This window comes from Scophthalmus maximus, chromosome 1, assembly GCF_022379125.1.
Source record: "Scophthalmus maximus strain ysfricsl-2021 chromosome 1, ASM2237912v1, whole genome shotgun sequence".
Taxonomy (NCBI): Eukaryota; Metazoa; Chordata; class Actinopteri; order Pleuronectiformes; family Scophthalmidae; genus Scophthalmus; species Scophthalmus maximus.
This window is the reverse complement of record NC_061515.1, coordinates 5,136,637-5,155,312: the sequence shown is the minus strand read 5'-3', so window position 1 is coordinate 5,155,312 and position 18,676 is coordinate 5,136,637. Positions and strand designations below refer to the sequence as shown.

Here is an 18,676-nt window from a genome sequence, read left to right as displayed (position 1 = left end):
TCATTGATGTTGAAAATAGCTGCACATTTATTTCTGTAAATCAACTTGTAGATTGATGAAATACTAATTGCAGCGATAGATAAAAAAATGGACACAAAATACATATATTGTTTTCATGATTTCACTGATCATTGTGTGACATAGCCAGTAGACCTCATGTCCCTCATGTTGTTATTGAGAGGAGGAAGAGTGATGAAGACCTGTGCTGCAGGTACCTCTCTGTTGTCAACTTGTTGATTACTTTAGTTCCTGTTGAGCTGTTGTCGATGTGCACACAGCCGTCATACAGCCGTATATAATACAGTCCCCTGCATCTGTTTTCATAAGCACACAAGAAACCTGAATTTGTATATATGATTTAAATGTGCTTTAGACGTCCAGCCCATGACCTTTCTGTCTCACTAGCCACTCATCACCTCCGCTGTCATGACTTATAGATAGAAACCACAGACATATACAGTATATTCGTCTGCATTCTTTCAAACCCTAAATAAGCCGTGAAGATTTCCAGAACTTTCTCAAAGCTTTGTCGAACCTTAAATTGGCTGCTTTGGCAGCAAATTTCTGGATTTGTTTAGGTTGTTTGGCTGGTTTTTGAATTCAGGTCCGGAAGCATAATAAAAAGTCTTCAGATTTAAATTGGCAGACCTCTCTGTCTCTCTTACTTCTGTCTCTCGCACACGCACACAAGCATAAACAAGCGCATTTGCACAATCCCTCTCCCTCTCCCTCTCTCTTCCCTCAACCTCCTACCTCTGGTGTGTTTTGCATGGTGCTGGGCTGTTTAGAGGCAGTATGCATATGTATGGGCGGGACGGTGGATCGTGACGGGATCTGACATGCGGGGACAAGATCAAAGCGCTCCATCTGATCCCATAAAAACAGACGCAAACCCTCCTCTCATCCTTACAAAACCCCCACTGATAGTCAACCCTGCCAGCCCCGACTCCTCCATCTTCTCTCCTCTCCTCCTGCCTTCCCCTCTCTCCCTCATTTTTCCTCCATCCCAGCATGCCGCGTGCCCACGTCAAGGCCTGCCTGCCTGCCTGCCTGCCTGGCTTTGCGATTACGCCCCGTGATAAACAATGGCCCGTTTAGCTCATAAAGCAGGAGTGTTGTGCATAATGTTTACAATAAAAGATAGCATCTCTTCACTCATCTTATTTACCTCTCCCACGGTGGCATGGGGCGGCGAGCCGTTTCTATAAATACCACAGGGGGGAAGGAAAGGGAAGGAAATACAGATGCAGACGTGCATCTGTTGCCGGAATAAATTCTCCGCCACGTCAGTTGATGAGAACGGGGAGCGAAACAGAGATGTTTAAATATGCGTCTGGGCTTAGAGACAGGTGATAAAGGCGCCATTTCAAAGCAGCTCCATCCTTCCTGGTAAGTGAGCTTAAAATGTCTTCTCAACCAGTCGGGGACGACGTCCATATCACATGTAGATTTATCTTTATGGAACATATAGATTGATATGGAAGCCAGGGCACACTTTCCTCTCCGTCTCTCTCTCTCTTTTTCTCCACCACCCCATCTTTAATTCCATCCTTTCTCCCTCTTCCCTCCCCTCCCTCCCATTCTCCTTTGCACCCCCCCCCCCCCCCCCCCCCCCCCCCCCCCCCCCCCCCCCCCCCCACCACCACCCCGTCCTTCCAGTAAGGAAGATGTATGAGTTTGAATTATTGATTCAGACACATGCTACATGCTGCTTGGAGTCATTATTTGTTCAGGTGAGTGTCATGCTGCTCGCTATGAAACAGATACCACGGGGATTAAGCGACACAATCAGGACTTAAAGACAGCTGCCCTCCCTAAAATAACACGGCCCTCGCTGCAAGACGAATGCTCCCCAAAATCCGGCTTCATTTGTTTATGACTCGCACATTAGTCATCCTGTGCCTAAATTATAGCGCGGGGGTAAAGATTAATTCATGCACCGGCTCTTTTCTATTGTTTTTACTTCGATGTGTCTCTTGAAGCCTAATAACGCAGCAGGCGAATATAGGTGCGCACATCCTACACATGGATTTGAAAAAAACACACCATAGCTGTTGTTTCGTCGTAGGCGGCGGCAAGAAGAATAGACAGATGTCCAGAGTACAAAAAGAGATCGGCATGCAATGTTTACAGTTTTCCGCTTGATTCTCAAAAGAGGCATCTGGCATCATACAAGAGAACAACATACACCGCACGTGACAAAATAATGTTTTTGCAATCATTGGAGTGATGGTGACTATGTAAAGCAGAGTGACCGCTGATACTGATGATGTGATCATAAATGAGTAAGGACATTATTTGAAGAGAAGAGAGGCTCTGCTCCAGGAACCTTAAGAGAGGAGCGAGAGGTAAAATGTAGCAAACTGGTCATTTAGCCCTGGCTAAGTGGTCAGGGACGCTGGACAGGTGAACTCTATTCTCCCCACTGGCCCTGCGGTGGGTTTGTGTGTGTGTGTGTGTGTGGGTGGGTGTGTGTGTGTGTGTGTGGACTGTAACAGAATTTCTCTAGTCCTCTGGGCCCTGGTGCAAAGCAGAGAATAAATGGTGGAGGTGGCAGGCCAGGACAGAAAAATCAATGCCTGCTTATACAGACATGACACACCAGCAGCCAGCTGCATTGTGTGTGTGTGTGTGTGTGTGTGTGTGTGTGTGTGTGTGTGTGTGTGTGTGTGTGTGTGTGTGTGTGTGTGTGTGTGTGTGTGTGTGTGTGTGTGTGTGTGTGTGTGTGTGTGTGTGTGTGTGTGTGTGTGTGTGTGTGTGGGAAAGTGAGTGAGTGGGGGCGTAGATGTACAGCGCGCAATCATACAGCCCCTGTGCTCTGTGGGTGTGAGTGCGAGTACCCAGCAACCTCCATTTCCTTTCTCACAGGGTAGATTTTCGAGCGTTTTATGTCGGCTTTGGGATCAGTAAATAACTCTTCTTTTTTCTTTTTTCTTCTCCCCCTCCTCCTCATTCCTCTCCGCCTCTCTTCTCCTCCCGCAGGAAGTTTGAATGCAAGTTGTGCGATCGCTCCTTCAGTGAAAAATGGGCCCTGAACAACCACATGAAACTGCACAGTGGGGAGAAACCATTTAAGTGCGCCTGGCCGTCCTGCCACTACTCCTTCCTCAACCTGTCGGCCATGAAGGACCACTACAGGACACACACCGGTGAGACACCGAGATGCTTGCAACTCACGACACCGTGAACCATTGCTGCTCGACACCGACACCGACACAGCGACTGACGCTGTGAAGGCAAAAATAAGTTTGACTTACTTTTTTAGTGGAGGACAAAGGGTTATTTAGCAACAAACACTCTACTTGGACCAGACTAGATGTTCTTGTTTCCGTCCTCTACAGCCTGTAGTGTAGCTCACAAAATGGAGTCGATGTGTTAACTGTGAAAATCTCACATTAATTATGAATCTTCACAGCTTTGTTTGGAATAAATAGACACGTTTTTGGCTGATAGTAGCCACGGCTTGTCCATCTGTACTCGTTTTTCAACATCCACAGAATGTCCAGAACTAGTTCTTGGCAGTTTTGCAGACACTCGTGTTAGATGGCGAAACCCTTATCTCCCAATAGGACCGTCACTGTTATATGTTGTTACACTAGCCAAATATATTTGAATAGAGACCGTGTTGAGCCAAAAGGGAGGATGAAAAGACCAAAAGCTTTTTTTTTTCAACTTTGAATTTGAATTTTTTTTCCTACCATCCTCTACACCCGACACAGTGCTTAGTGTGGGGATTATGGTTGTATGTGTTCCCCACTTCCAACTGCCTGTCATGTGTATTTCCCCAACAACCATCTGGTCACCAAGTGTGGGTTCATCCAATCCATCTGATCCTTGAACTCGTTTCTTCACACATTGAGCCTGTCAAGTCCGGGTTCCTCTGTGGGTCTGTCAATTCATGTAATGTGTCCTCCAACTTTGATCGGAAAAAAGGGAACCATTTCAAAATGAATAGATCCTCAAATAATTAAAAACAGTGTTGTTTTATTGATACATGAATGTATGGGATTTCAAAGATTGTTTCACTATGCATATCATTAATGCAATTATCAGTGCAGTGGCAAATTTAGAATCTACATTATGGAGTCGTGCAACAAATGGATGTTATAATCACCTGCTGGATCTGTGGTCTACCCACTTTCTTTCTTTGTCACAGCGACACTGGTTCCAATACAAAAAAAAGATGGATTAGAGCGTAAATGTGGTGAAACAAGAAAACATACATTTTTGAATTAAATCTTGTTTATTTTCTTTTTTACATGTTTTTATATATATATATATAGAAACAGTGCGTTTTCTTTCTTACCTCACCCTTCTCCTTCATTTCTCAAAGAACAGTACAGTACAGTACAGTCTGGGACTGTTCTGAGTTGATTTTTTTTCTTATTCACTTTCTAAAAACTTTGGATAGACAGATGGTGCGGTGGGCGGTGGGAGGATACTGTCTTGAATAATAGCCCCTCGATAGGAGCCCAAGTCAGCCTCCTTTGAAAGTGTCTTTATGCTGCAGCCCAGCAGTTTCCCCTCGGCCTCAGTAATGTCCCACACACAGCTCCTTGATGCCCTTTTAAGTCAATGACAGAAGCAGCGGCAGCCAGTGGCCTGACAGCCTGACTGAGCGCTTGCAGGAGAGCCCTCCATCCGTCACGGGTGCCTGCTGTGTGTGTGTGTGTGTGTGTGTGTGTGTGTGTGTGTGTGTGTGTGTGTGTGTGTGTGTGTGTGTGTGTGTGTGTGTGTGTGTGTGTGTGTGTGTGTGTGTGTGTGTGTGTGTGTGTGTGTGTGTGTGTGTGTGTGTGTGTGTGTGTGTGTGTGTGTGTGTGTGTGTGTGTGACTTGCTGGATGTTATTTTAAATGTGTTTTAACAGTGATGTAACGTCAAGGCACCTCTGACATAATTAGACGTTTTATTTTCATTTGTTCCCAGCACTCATCATTCCCCATCAGGCGGCTGGCGTCATGCTGTCACCTAACTGTCACCTGGAGAGGCGTGGGATGGTGGGTGGGTGTGTGTAAGAGTGTGTGTGTGTGTGTGTGTGTGTGTGTGTGTGTGTGTGTGTGTGTGTGTGTGTGTGTGTGTGTGTGTGTGTGTGTGTGTGTGTGTGTGTGTGTGTGTGTGTGTGTGTGTGTGTGTGTGTGTGTGTGTGTGTGTGTGTCTTGAGTTGGGCGGGAGAGAACGACAGACGTGCGGGACGTGAGAGAGGTGATTGAAAAGAAGAAGAAAAAAATAAGTTGATTGAATAGGAGAGCTTGAAGGATCAGGGGTGACCAACTATGAACGCTGGGAAAAATGGGAGAATTAAGAATGAACCTGAACAAACCTCATTTCCATGAGCGACAAGACCTGACTTGATTAGCAGGACTCGAGAAAGCTAACGCAATTTGCTCCGCTCAGACCTCCGACATCCCTTCTCCAGTCGTAGCTGATGCATCGCTGCAGTCACACAGTCACTGAAACCATCCAGTGGTCCGGAAGGCAACCTGACACGCTGAACTATCGTCCGCATGCGTACGATCTGTTTAAAATGTCATGAATCCGCTCCTTCGGGGCATTGAAAAGAATCAATGCAGACGAATGAAGAGGATATTAAAAAGTGCACTGCGCGGTCGGAAAAAACACCAAATCCACATTTTACTCAAGGTGGGAAACGGCAGAATTACCAACCAGGCTCCCTGTTCCACATCCATGTAACCGCGCGGACAAATCATCCACACGGATGTCAAGAAGAAGAGGAGACAAAATGTCAAACTCTCCCCGTCAAGGTATCATTTGGAATCATAACGTGTGCACATATGAGCGAACGTTACGAGGCACAGCAGCTCCGACATGCAATGCGACTTCTTCACGTGCTGAAGAGGTGTAAATGGGACTGCAGGAGAAGTGTGTACATTTCTTTTTTCTTCCCTTCTCCTCCCAAGCCAAAATAGATTTTAAAGTGTAAGGAAGGGATGAAGTACTGGCTGTCTCCTCTTAGCACCTGCAATCATTAGTGTGTTAAGCTAATTTACAATTCACCCTCACATTCAACATGTACTAGGTACTTGAATGTTGTAGACGGGGAAGGTGGAGCTAATATCAGCCGCTTCATATTCTTTTCAGTGGATTAAACGTGAATAATGCATTGTTTGACTGATCGTACAGTATGTTCTGCATGCATAGCCTCGATCTTCAAACTGTAACGGTTGTCAAGTACAAAATATCCCACTGAAATGTTGTGGAAAAGAAGTTTATGGTAGCATGAAAAGTAGCATCAAATTTTAAGCGCAAGTACAGTATTTGAGTTAATGTACTTTACTCTCCACTTTCTTCGAAAGAGTTTCTTTCTAACGTTTACGGCTAGAGAAATGCCATATAAAATCATGAAATGAGATGCCGGCGTTTGTCTACCTGCGTCTGAGGTCCAGCTATTGTTTTCGAGAGAGTTTTGAAAAGTTGAATCTGAAGCTCAAGCGGTAAATTTGCCCGATTATCATTGTAGCTTATGTGACCACAACATAACTAAGGTTATTGTTGTCAGTTTGGCAATAAACTACCATATAAATACCGGGTATAACATGCATTGCACCTATAAACACCTATCGGGCCAAGGCTAAGGAATCCAAGCAAATGTCTCATCTCATCAAACTGTGGTCAGAGTCATTGGTTGTGACATGCAGAGCCCCCCCTCCCCCCCCCTCCCCAAAAAAAAAAAAAAAAGTTAATACCTCTGCTCTCCTTCTCCTGCCTCTAACGGGATTCATTGTTCCTCCGTGATTTGTGTGTTTTTTATGTTAATCGCTCCCTCCCCGCACACCAGTCGCGTCTGAGGGAGGGGGGGTGGAGGAGGGCGGGGGGCGGGGGGATTCAGTGGTCGTCAGCCGCCAGGGTCATTTGTAACGGCTGATGAATGAGCGACTCAAATAAATAAATAAGTGCGCTGCGCCTGACCCACCCAGCGTTTCCCAGGCTCTCGGTGGTTGGGGGGGGGTTGAACACAGCGACAGGGCCACAATTGATTTCCTCATTGCCTCAGTTTGTCGCTTAATCTGGCGATATGCTGATAAATCTTCACACTTTGTCAATTAATTTCCCTGAAAAATGGGACCCAAAATGGCGAGCACATCAATACAGCAGCGGATTCTGTGTCAAAAATTAAGCGGTAAAATTAATTGCCCTCCCATCCGCTCCTGCTAAAACATAACTAATGAGGGAGGCAATTATAGCTGCATGCAGACTCCTCCGGGGTTATTTAAAACACACACACACACACACACACACATATATTTATATATATTCACACTGTTGCAAAGAAAGGTTGTATATTTGACTTCAAAGTTCTTCTATTGTCTCACAATGAGGCACATTTAAGGGAAGAGGTTTGAGGTGTATCATGGGAACAAAGGAAATGGAGCAACGAGTCAATATTCAAATGGTCAGAAAAGTTTAAGGGCTCTCCACACAGACACGAAAAAAAATTTCAGTGTCAGATGCTGGACTTTGGGTAATCTGGGGTGTGTGTGTGCCTTTAAACAGATGTTTGGGACCCATGGTTTGCACCTTTGTATGTCCGGCCTTCACCTCTTTAACGAGGGGTCATGTTTGAGTTTAGGGTTCAGAGTCACGGTTGGGTTCAGGCTGAGGCTGTGAAGGATGAAGATGCGGATTTAAGGGTTGCTGTTACGTCCAAATAAAGTTGGAGATTAGGTGTTATTCATGTACAGATGAAAAGTAGAAGTTTAAGGTGAATCAGGGATGCATGCTGTCATTTTAAGGTCGTATTATGGGTTGGGGAGGTTACCACGGCTGCGGCGTCGATTCTACGCTGGCCTTTAACCAGCCAGGTCCTCCGGTGTTGACAGCAGCACGTCACTGTTGTACCACCCCACCTCGCCGTCCCCCGCCGAGGTCCTCAGAGAGACCTCGCCGCCACAGAACGGCAGATGAAAAGCACACATGTAATTTATCGCCAGCGTTTCCTCCTCGAGAATAATTGTGGCGACCGCGGCTGGGCACGGGGATCGATGGCTATGGATTTTTTTTTCTTCTGTGGTGGGGTCTTGTAGCGTTTGGGTGTAATGAGAGAGGGGAGGGGAGGGAGCCGGGGAGGGGAGGGGAGGGGAGGATGACCGGTTGTTTTTTTCTGATCAGGAGAAAAGGTCTGTCCAGATGCTTGGTAACTCGTAGAGTTATAGATACAGGAGATACATTTGACTTTTTTTTGTTATTACATCAAAGGCTGTTTTCTCCATGAGAAATGGTGTCCTTCATTAATTCAGAACTGTTTAACCTTATTCCCCAATACTGAAGACTTGGAACCCCATTTTGGGGTCCTACAATATGTTTTTTTATATGCGTATCATTTTCATCACCTGTCCATATCACTGTGACGTCTTTTCCGCTGGTGGAATTTACACTAACCACTTTTTTTCCCATACAATCTACAGAACTGTTACACATATTCAAATTCTGTGACACTTTTTTCGAGGAACAGCAAATGCAAAAAAAAAAGCCAGGGGGGTCAAGTGTATATAAAGTAGCATAGATATTTAATTTATGAAAACACTGTGCCTTTAGAGACCATCCACACTGCAATGTGCGAAGGGAACCGGCGAATGTACCTTTTTTAAGGCTGTTTCTCTTCCTTCTAAGTGGCACTGCATTAAAACTCTTCTCACAGTCGAGTGGCTCTAAATGGGTATAACAGAGGAAACTTGAGGCTGTTTTTTGTCTCTGCGGACTCGGTGAAAGCTGCTCTCTGTGCAGAAGAGCGTCGGAGCACCGCCGAGGCCCAGCTGGAGGAGTCGCCCGAATGTGTTATCGGTGTGCGTCGAGAGCTGGAGTTCGACATCAGCATTTAGATGGACTGTTTAAAGTGATGGAGAACTTGGCTGCACATAATGTACATGGAGTGCGTGCAGCTTGTGTCGGCATGTGACACTGCGCGACACCCTCGGTGCAAAACCTCTATATATTGTGTGTGCGTGTGCGCGTGTGCGTGCGGATTTGCATGCACATCTGTGTCCTTTTATAAAATCTCTGTGTGCACACGCATGCATTTCCCTGAGTGTCTTATCACAAAGGTTGCAGTGTGTGTGTGTGTGTGTGTGTGTGTGTGTGTGTGTGTGTGTGTGTGTGTGTGTGTGTGTGTGTGTGTGTGTGTGTGTGTGTGTGTGTGTGTGTGTGTGTGTGTGTGTGTGTGTGTGTGTGTGTGTGTGTGTGTGTGTGTGTGTGTGTGTGTGTGAGTGAGTGAGTGTGTGTGTGAGAGAGAGACTGTGAACTGGCAGAGAGAGAGAGAGAGGTTAAAATATAGAAAGAGAGCGAGAGAGAGAGAGAGACCATCATGCTGTTAATGACGGAGCCAGATGCAGGGAAGAGAGGAGGAGTGTAAAAAAGCTCTCCACGCTCCCCATCTGGAAGGCATCGCCCCTAAATGAAGTTGTACAAAACCATCCCATTGATAATAAAGCTAATTTTTATGGCTCTGACAAGTATGTAATTATGTTCAGCGGTGCTTTTCAGATTTTATCACAGTCAATAAACCACACTGGCAATTTCCCGTCCCCCCGTTTGACATATTTACACGGATCCATCTGATTGGAGGAATTAGTTAGCTGTGAGAGCCCTGATGGATATACACTAGTGATCTGTGACTTCTGCTTGGCTCATCTGTTCGCCAACTAGAGTCGCCGCTCGTCTGCTCAGTCTGTCGTTTCTTTTCTCGCTTCCCGTCTCTCTCGTTCTTCGCACGTTCCTTCTGATCCGCTAACGCAACATTTCCCTCTTCTTTGTCTTTACGTGAAGAGAGAGTGCCTCTCATTCAGGCGACTCCCGGCCGGCTGGACCATTTACTGAGTGTCCTTCTCCTACTGTATCATCTTGTTTCCTGTCTCCCTCTCTCTCAAAAAAATCATCATCATCATCCTTAAATAAAGTCTCACTCCGTCCTCCACCAGACACTTCCACTGAAAGGATCCATAAGCCCCTTGGATAACTTTTCTCTCATTACCGCACCATGACATTTGGTGGCTGTGATTTCTTACGATTTAATCATAGTTGTTCGTGATTAATGTGGATGCAACTTCAAAATTAAAAACTATTAAGAGTCGGATAAATGGCGCTGAGCTAAATTTAGTTGAGGCAGACAGAAGGAAAACAGCTGAAACAAGGCAAACATCTTGAAACGAGGAGCCTCACTTACTCATCTGAATGATAACAGCAGTTCATTTTGTTATGAATTTAATCACTCGCCTTCTCGGTGTGTCAAAACAAGCTCGCTGCAAATGCACATCCGCACACGGGTTAATACAGAACACACTAAATGCATGAATAGAAATATGCAAACATGTTCCTTTAATTGAGTTTATTAAGCTCAGTTGGATCTGACGCGTGTACATATTCAAGGTGTTATGTCTTTTACAGTTTCAACAGTTAAAAAACATCCTCCATGTTGGTTTTCATGGTGTGAATGTCGTTGATTCCAACGATGTGCTGAAGCGTAGTTTCGGTTTATCGCATCTCGGGTCTGTTGCAATAAACCTAAACTATCCTTCACAGCTGTGGCTGTTGTTTCTTTCACGAATGATGTACAGTGGCTTGGTCATAACAAGTTGTAAACAAGCCAAATGTTTTGTACTATATTACTATTTTTTTTTATAAAAACTCCATTACCTCTCCTGTGTCGTGTGTGTTTCTCCATCCACCGCAACACTAACGCACTCTCCTTCCTCTTCACCTCTGCTCTTCTGTCCGTCTCCACAGGAGAGAAGTCTTATCTGTGCGACCTGTGCGGTTTCGCCGGGGGCACGAGACACGCCCTCACCAAACACAGACGCCAGCACACGGGTGGGCAACAAAACACACACACACACACACACACACACACACACACACACACACGCTGAACTAAGGTCGTGAAGTCATCCAAGCACACAAACCGACTGTGGTTCGTGCGGACCGCCATAATTCTGCTTGGTGATTGACACTCGAAGATCTGAACAACAACAATGTATTTTTTTCACTTAGTTTTAGCAGCTAGACTACCCTACAATGCCACCTGCTATCTCATCACCACACACACACACACACACACACACACACACTCACACACACACACACACACAGGCACATCAGTGTGACATGCTGCTGTCACTGATAGGCATGTGTACCAGAATGGCTGACCGAATCTGAGATTTTTAATTTCAGTTATCATTTCACCATGTCATCCTGTCGCTCGGGGAAATTGCATTTTTCAGATAGACTGTCAATAACGAGAGCTTTTTTTTTTTTTTTTAGAAAATTGGGATAGTGAAACAAATACTGTCCTTAACCGTTGTCGGGCAGGCGCCCAGGGATCAAGAATCCCGTTATAAATATTCATCTAGGTTTTTTCATAATTCATTTTTGTTTGCTCCTCAGCTTCTCTGCCGCCCCCCCCCCCCCCCCTGAAACCTCTTAATTTATGTCGCCCTCCTCTCCTGTGCTGCTGACATGTGTCAATTCCACTGATTTGGCTGTACATTTGAATCTGTTGACATGCAGCTGCACATGAAGGGATCACCCTGTCTGACAGCGTGCGCTTGTCACAGTTTAGCTGATAGCACACTTTTAAAGGCGGCAGCTGAACACAATATTTTAACACGGCTCTTGTTTCCTAAAGACTTTTTGTTTAGTATTTAAAAAAAATACTTCCTCTGTGAGGCACAGAGTTTAATGTTATTCTCATCAGTCATTGGATGCCATCTTAATGAACTTATATGATATTCTGTAGGTTAGTAGCTTTAAGCAGGAACCCTAGACAAGCAGCGCAGTTTTCCAATATGCCGTTTTAACTTTAAGTTGATTGGACATTTTTATATATTTTTCTGTAAGTTCTCAGTGTTTTCTGCTTCGTTAGAGATGAATTATCCTGGTGAGTTTGGTGATTCTGGTCACAAATCTTGAGCAAACACAAACCCGTTCAGTGCTTCGACTGACACTTCAACCACTTGAAGTGCTTTGGCTAAACTGCAACTTCCACACAACATGTTACGTGCAAAGTATTAACTCTGGTTTTTTTTTATATTTCAACTCATTTATAGTTTTTTGCACTTGAACATTTTGTTGCGCTGTTCCATAAAAAAGTGTTATGGTCATCAATTGATTTTGAAGAATTCAGCTCAAGATTAACCAGATTTTCAGTGGCTGAAGTTTAGTCTAAAATTTAGCTTTATACATTTGAGTAAGCCCATTGGTGTCACCTATTAGCCAAGCCATGGTGCTTGTAGCCTTCTATCTTGGTTCGTATGTCTCATGTATCTGTGTGATTGTCAGTGCAAACACTTCAAATTCAAACTTCTAATCATCTCTGTCTCTTTATCTTTTCAACTCCCTCCATCACACAGGAGAGAGGCCCTTCAAGTGCAAGCTCTGCAACTTCGCCTCCACCACGCAGTCGCACCTGTCGCGGCACAAACGCGTTCACACCGGGGAGAAACCATACCGCTGCCCCTGGTGCGACTACAGGTACTGGCTCATTGACCCGCGCATTGGATGGTGGCGCTGATGGTCGCCACCGGGGCACTGATGATCAGGGGATTGACGCGTGGGGAATAAGTGTGTGTGTGTGTGTGTGTGTGTGTGTGTGTGTGTGTGTGTGTGTGTGTGTGTGTGTGTGTGTGTGTGTGTGTGTGTGTGTGTGTGTGTGTGTGTGTGTGTGTGTGTGTGTGTGTGTGTGTGTGTGTGTGTGTGTGTGTGTGTGTGTGTGTGTGTGTGTGTGTGTGTGTGTGTGTGTGTGTGTGAGAGAGGTGGAGGGCAGACAGGTCTAATCTCCACAGCACGGCTCCATCTCATCACTCTGCCATCATCAACAGGCCTAGCCAGATCCCCCCCAACACACACACACACACACACACACACACACACACACACACACACACACACACACACACACACACACAATGTCACTGTCGCTGGCAGGTCCCTGTCATTAAAACACCATCATACCACATCAGTAATTACACAGGAAATTGTCGGTGAAATTGAAAAAGTTTTGGCTAGCGTTGCACATCTCCATCTCTCTCGCTCTCTCGTTCTCTCTCTCTCTCTCTCTCTCTCTCTCATCCTGTTCTTCCTCGTCATGTTGTGGCAGAAGAGTGTGAAAGGGAATGATCTCAAACCCATCATTGGTTTCAGATGTGATTTTTTTCCCCACTCTGTGACAAAGTCATTTCGGCAGCTTGCTACACCTGCTCCGCTGCGGTGAGGCGCTCCGCTCGTTTCCTCCGTCTTTTGTACGCAGTCCAACTTCGAAAAGAACTAAATGTGATAATTACAGTCGGGTGATTTTTTGCAATGAGAGGATTATCTCACCTTGTACCTAATAGTCGTCATGAAGAATCTCTTTTCTCCATTAGAGATTGACTGACCCATGTAGAGGATTTTAACTGATGTAAGATACACAGGGAAACATTTTTTTTTGTGGCTAAATATTTTTCATATGAGAGGCCTGATGTGCGTTGAGTTGAGAGAATGGTCAGTCCACCTACTTTCTCCAATATTTCAACAACATCTGGATGTATTTCTATTAGAGTATACACAGACATTCGTGGTCCCAAGAGGATGAATCCTACTGATTTCCTCTTGTGCCAACATGAGGTTGATATTTTGGGGTTTTTGGTCAAATGTCTCAACAACTATTGGATGAATTTCCATAAAATTTCGCAGGCGTTCGTGGTGCCCAGAGGATATATCCAACTGACTTCGGTCAACTTTTGATTGCTATGCCACCATGAGATTTACATTCCCAGTTGCTGGTTAAACGTCTTGATTACCACGAAATTCTCACTGCAGATGAACCATTATAACTTTGGTGACTCTCCATCGAAAGACTAAAGAAATCTAGTCATAAAGTCACATTTCAATGTCTCAAGTTGTTTGAGGTTATCGTCAGATACTTGCAAAACTAAAGACATCCCCGTCAGGCGCTGCTGTTCTTTTTGTTAAGCGCTTGTTTGAACATTCTAGCATGCTAACATGCTAAACTAAGATATGCAAACGTGAAAGAGAATATAAGCATTGTGATTGTGACCATGTAAGCAGGCTCAACACACCGCCGTGCCTAAGTACATCCTCAGAAAGCCACTTGCATGGCTCTACACTCTTTAGTCCTGCTAGATTAGAAATGCTAATAGTCTACAGTAATTATGCGTTTGTTGGATTGCCCAGAATTCAATTCTTGCCACGACCGAAAATTTGTAGCTCATAGGAAACTGCAACCTGAGAAAACCCAGGAAAGAAAGCCTAGACTGTAGGAGCAGGAAGACGCCTTCGTTCATTTGTTCAATCTGATCCAAATGTCTCAGTGAACTCCGTCTCATTGGGTCTAAGGCTTCAAGTGTTGAAAATGTATGCAAAAGATATATGATAAAATATAAATGAGCTGATTTTTGTTAACTTGAGGGCAAATTATGGTCTCATATCTAAGCCACTGTACTTTACTAACCCCCCGTATCAGAAAGATACTGTACATAGAACGAGCCAAATGTCCCTGCCCCCATTGTTCCTGCGTTGATACTTAATAATCATTACAGATAGTGGCAAATGAAACAGTAAATTAGAAGCCCAATTAACATTTCGGTGGCCCCGGGGGTTCTGGGGGGTTCAGAGGGGAGGGAAGGGGACTGAGATGGGTGGAGGAGGAGGGAGGTTGGGGGAAATGCCCCGCTGGCTTACTAATGTGAGGAATTGAATGTGGGGGCCTCAGACAGCTGCGAGGGCCGAGGGGCCTCGCCCTGGCCCCATATCTTTTACCCTCTGAATACATATTCAAAGCCGATGTGTCTGGTGATTTGATAACAATAAGGAGCTACTACATGAGTTATCACGTTTGACCTTTCAACGTAGGCCGGGCTCATGAAATAAATCTCATTCAACTGTAAAGACACATTTAGGACTGAGTTTAGTGATTGACAGTTCTTGGTTGTATAAAATGTTTATGCATGTTTTAAGTGGGTCCATCTGATTTATGTCATTAGAATATCCATATTAAATGTTACGGATGACATTGAGCGTACCCCACTTGATACAATGTTATCTCCATCAAGGTCTCCTCCTCGAATGCATGCAAATGAGCCGGGAGTGAAGGGTCCATCAAATGCCACTCATCCCCTATTCAGACAGAGATAGATAATAGAGGAGGATAATTACAGTTGGAAATGGTGGTAAAAAAAATATTCTAATGATATTGCACAGGAAGTCCTGCTCTGTCAATTAACGTGTCTGTTTGACTATTCTCCGGCTATTTATGCAAACTGCAAAACTTCTTTTCTTCCGTGTTTAAGAACACATTTGTATTGTTCCCCCCCTTTTTCCCCTCATTAAAGTCACGGTGGCATCTTAAACAGTCTAATTGATATGTAACCTCTAACTCCTGCCATGTTACCCTCCTCCCGGGGGCCGTCATTGTTTATTGAATGCTGCTGCATTCATGCTTCAATCTACCTGTTAAAACACAGCTTCAGTCCGAGGCTGCGGTGGCTTTGAGGATGACACCCTCACTGTCAATGCCAGGGAGGTTTGCGACCTTGTAAAGTGAAGGGAGAGCCGAGGGAGGATGGGGGGGGGGGGCGTTAATGATGATAACCGGGCCTCCTTGGCAGAATAAGATCCAAATGGCGCCAATGATCCAAATACACCCCCCCCACACCCCTCGCAAACTCTCGACACACACAAAGAAACACATTTAAATCTCCTCTAACAAAGAGCCTCTCAATTACACCTCTCCCATTACCATGCACTCATTGGGAGGAGGAATATGGAAATGGATGAAATAAAGGGGAGCGAGTGAGAGGGGAGAGAAGGGGTGATGCATCCATCGGGCGTCAGTATGACTGATTCCCATGGTGAGTGCATGGATGGCGGAGGAAGTTGAAACGGTGTTAGACTAATTAATACAGTGTATAGTCGGAGGACTGGTGTGGGCTTCCACTAACTGTGACACCTGCTGACTCCTAAACGCACGTTGTGTTGTTTTAATATGACAATTACGCCATTACCATATCTGAGAGATGGCACGGCCCCCCATAGGAATCCACCCGCGCTCGCTTCACAACCTTTTAGCTCCGCTCCGAATTTCATCCTTTTTCTTTTTATGCTGCTGCTTTCGAATAAGAAATCAGTTCACTTTTGGTATTAAATGCATTTTTTAGCAGCGTGATTTGCGTTAATTCATGGGCATGTGGCAATTTAATTTTAAGTCTGTCTTTTGTTTTTTTCATGCAGAGGAACAGTCAAGAGATGTGGCCACGATGCGTCTGTGAACCTGTTCTTGTTTTGCTTGGGACTGCCGATAACAACTTGATCTCAAAGTGTCAAATTGCTGGATGAGTAATTGACAGTATGTGTAAATATTAGTCTTTTTTTAGTCTTTTTTTTTTCGATCTTCAGTCAGTCACGCTCATGAAGATGCGCTTAGTGGAGGTTCTCAGTCTTGTTTTACTTTATTAATGCTTGTTATTAAAACTGGTGTTCTTGTAAAACATGTCTGTAGTCGGTCCTCTAAAAAGTGTCGGCTTATTTTTTCTGCTTGTTTTCAGACAAACCACAAATACAAGAGTCAGGAGAAAAACTTAACCAGGTTGGATTATATTATATCATGTCAGTGGCCCTGTAGAGTTTCTTTATTTGTAAAAGCTGTAAGAATACGGGGTGATATAAAGGGATATATATTCTTTTGTTGGGATCGTGGCGTCCTGGCCTGCTGTAGTATTCAGCTTCGCGGAGAGCCCCCATTGTTCACCCCTGGCTGGTGCTTATGTATTTCATAAAGCGTGAACAGAACGCAGCGAGGGGGCCCACTTTGTTTAGGCCCCAGTGGGTCCAGGCTGGACTCGTGGCCCCGTGATGGAGAATGGTGTCTCTGCAAAAGTGAAAACAAATTCTCTCCTTGGCTGGCGTGAGCTATGGCACTGCGAGGCTTTATTGTCCCGGCCAAGGTGATAAGGGAGAGTAATTGCGTATTATACTGTCCGAGAATGTCAGGTCCAAACTGAGCACGAGTGCCCCATCCATCAACGCGTGATGGTGTGTGTTTATGTGTGTGTATGAAACTGTGTTGTACACTGCACATGCTTGCTTGCATGATGCATTAGGTGCGTGTGCTTGGGCGCACGTGTGTGTTTGGTGTTTATGGAGTTGTGTCTGTGTATTTGCACCTTTGTTGTCATACCAGAGATTTCTTTTTCTTTTTCTTTTTCTTTTTCTTTTTAGGAACAAACTGAGGTGTGTTCATGTCCATGTGTGCATGTTTGTTTGTTCCCTTGCCCGTTCAGGGCTTCACTGAGACAAGCCGGTGTGTGCGTGCGTGTCCGTGGGCAGGTTTAGATAGAGCCTGGGAGCAGGTCGGCCAGCATCATTAATCAGCAGCGGGTTGTGTGTGACTCTCTGAGCTGACATCATTACATCCTACACCCTGCAGTAGCTCAATGCCTGGCCCTGCCCTATCTGACCAGCCCAAAGCACCCCCCGCCCCCCAACACACACACACACACACACACACACACACACACACACACACACACACCAGTATTTGTACACCTTTCATGCATTTGCCATCGATTCATACTGCATAAGGCACATCTCTAATGCAATTCAGCACAGGCCTCGAGAAACCACTCGCAGTCAGCAGCCGTCACCCACTGCTCCGAGCGCCATTACACACTAAACCGAGCAACTGCGGGGAAAGAAAATATCTAAGAGATGTGTAAGAGCGTAACAGAATATCAAAGGAATTTGCAAAAATGTAAATATTGTCCATTTGAAAGCGTTTTCATTTTGTCATTTTGCCGGCTGTTTCACAGAGGCACATTTAGGCAGTGAATGCTTTGAGAGTCTGTCCAAACACGCCTGCTCCCTCGGCTCCAAAGCCCAACGTGAGCACTTCTGTGTGTGTGTGTGTGTGTGTGTGTGTGCGCGTGTGCGTTTGCGTGTGCATCATCATTGCAACAAAATAGAATGTTAGTACAGCAAAACTTTCCTTGGGAGCGTTGCCAAGCATTTATCTTGTGTTTTCTTTCCTCATGACTCTCATCTTTTCTCTCATCTTTTAATCTTTGCCTCTCTTCTTTTTTTTATTCATTCCAAAAAGGAATGAGTTCTTTTATCTTTTTGTCTGTCTCCCTCAGATCTAACTGCGCTGAGAATATCCGCAAGCACATTCTGCATACGGGGAAACACGAGGGTGTGAAGATGTACAACTGTCCCAAATGCACCCACGGCACCAACTCCCCCATGGAGTTCCGCAACCACCTGAAGGAGAATCACCCTGACATCGAGAACCCGGACCTCGCCTACCTACATGCAGGTAATGTGCTCTTGTTTAGCCCCCCCCCCCCCCCCCACTGACGTGGCAGCCCGCCTGGTGTTACCTTTGCATGTGCCTCAACTGTTGTTGCTCTCAACAGCTGTGTAATTCAATGAAATGGAAGAGTTTGTCAGAAGTAAGACTTGAATATAGATCATGCTGTCATTTTGAACTAACCGGGGCCTTGGAGACACCCTGAAAACGTCAGTTTCAAAGGTTGAGGTCCAGGCATATAGGAGCTGCCCAGTACCGCCACAGACCTGCTGCATCAGTTTTGAACATGTTTTGAACAATGTTCTCATGTCAAGGGTTGAACTTCCCTCCCCTCCATGTACTAAGTCACTTGCGTGTGCAACCTCTCA

General features: G+C 45.1%; 1 protein-coding gene across 3 annotated transcripts in view; it reads left to right on the top strand.

Moving 5' to 3' along the window:
* znf407 (zinc finger protein 407) overlaps positions 1–18,676 on the top strand; it is a 147,347-nt gene that overhangs the window by 86,741 nt on the left and 41,930 nt on the right. For all 3 annotated transcript variants that reach the window (XM_047332836.1, XM_047332837.1, XM_047332835.1), the window contains exons 6-9: positions 2,983–3,149; positions 10,736–10,819; positions 12,358–12,478; positions 18,136–18,314. In XM_047332836.1, the coding sequence (XP_047188792.1) occupies positions 2,983–3,149; positions 10,736–10,819; positions 12,358–12,478; positions 18,136–18,314 (551 nt within the window). The remainder of the gene's footprint in view (positions 1–2,982; positions 3,150–10,735; positions 10,820–12,357; positions 12,479–18,135; positions 18,315–18,676) is intronic.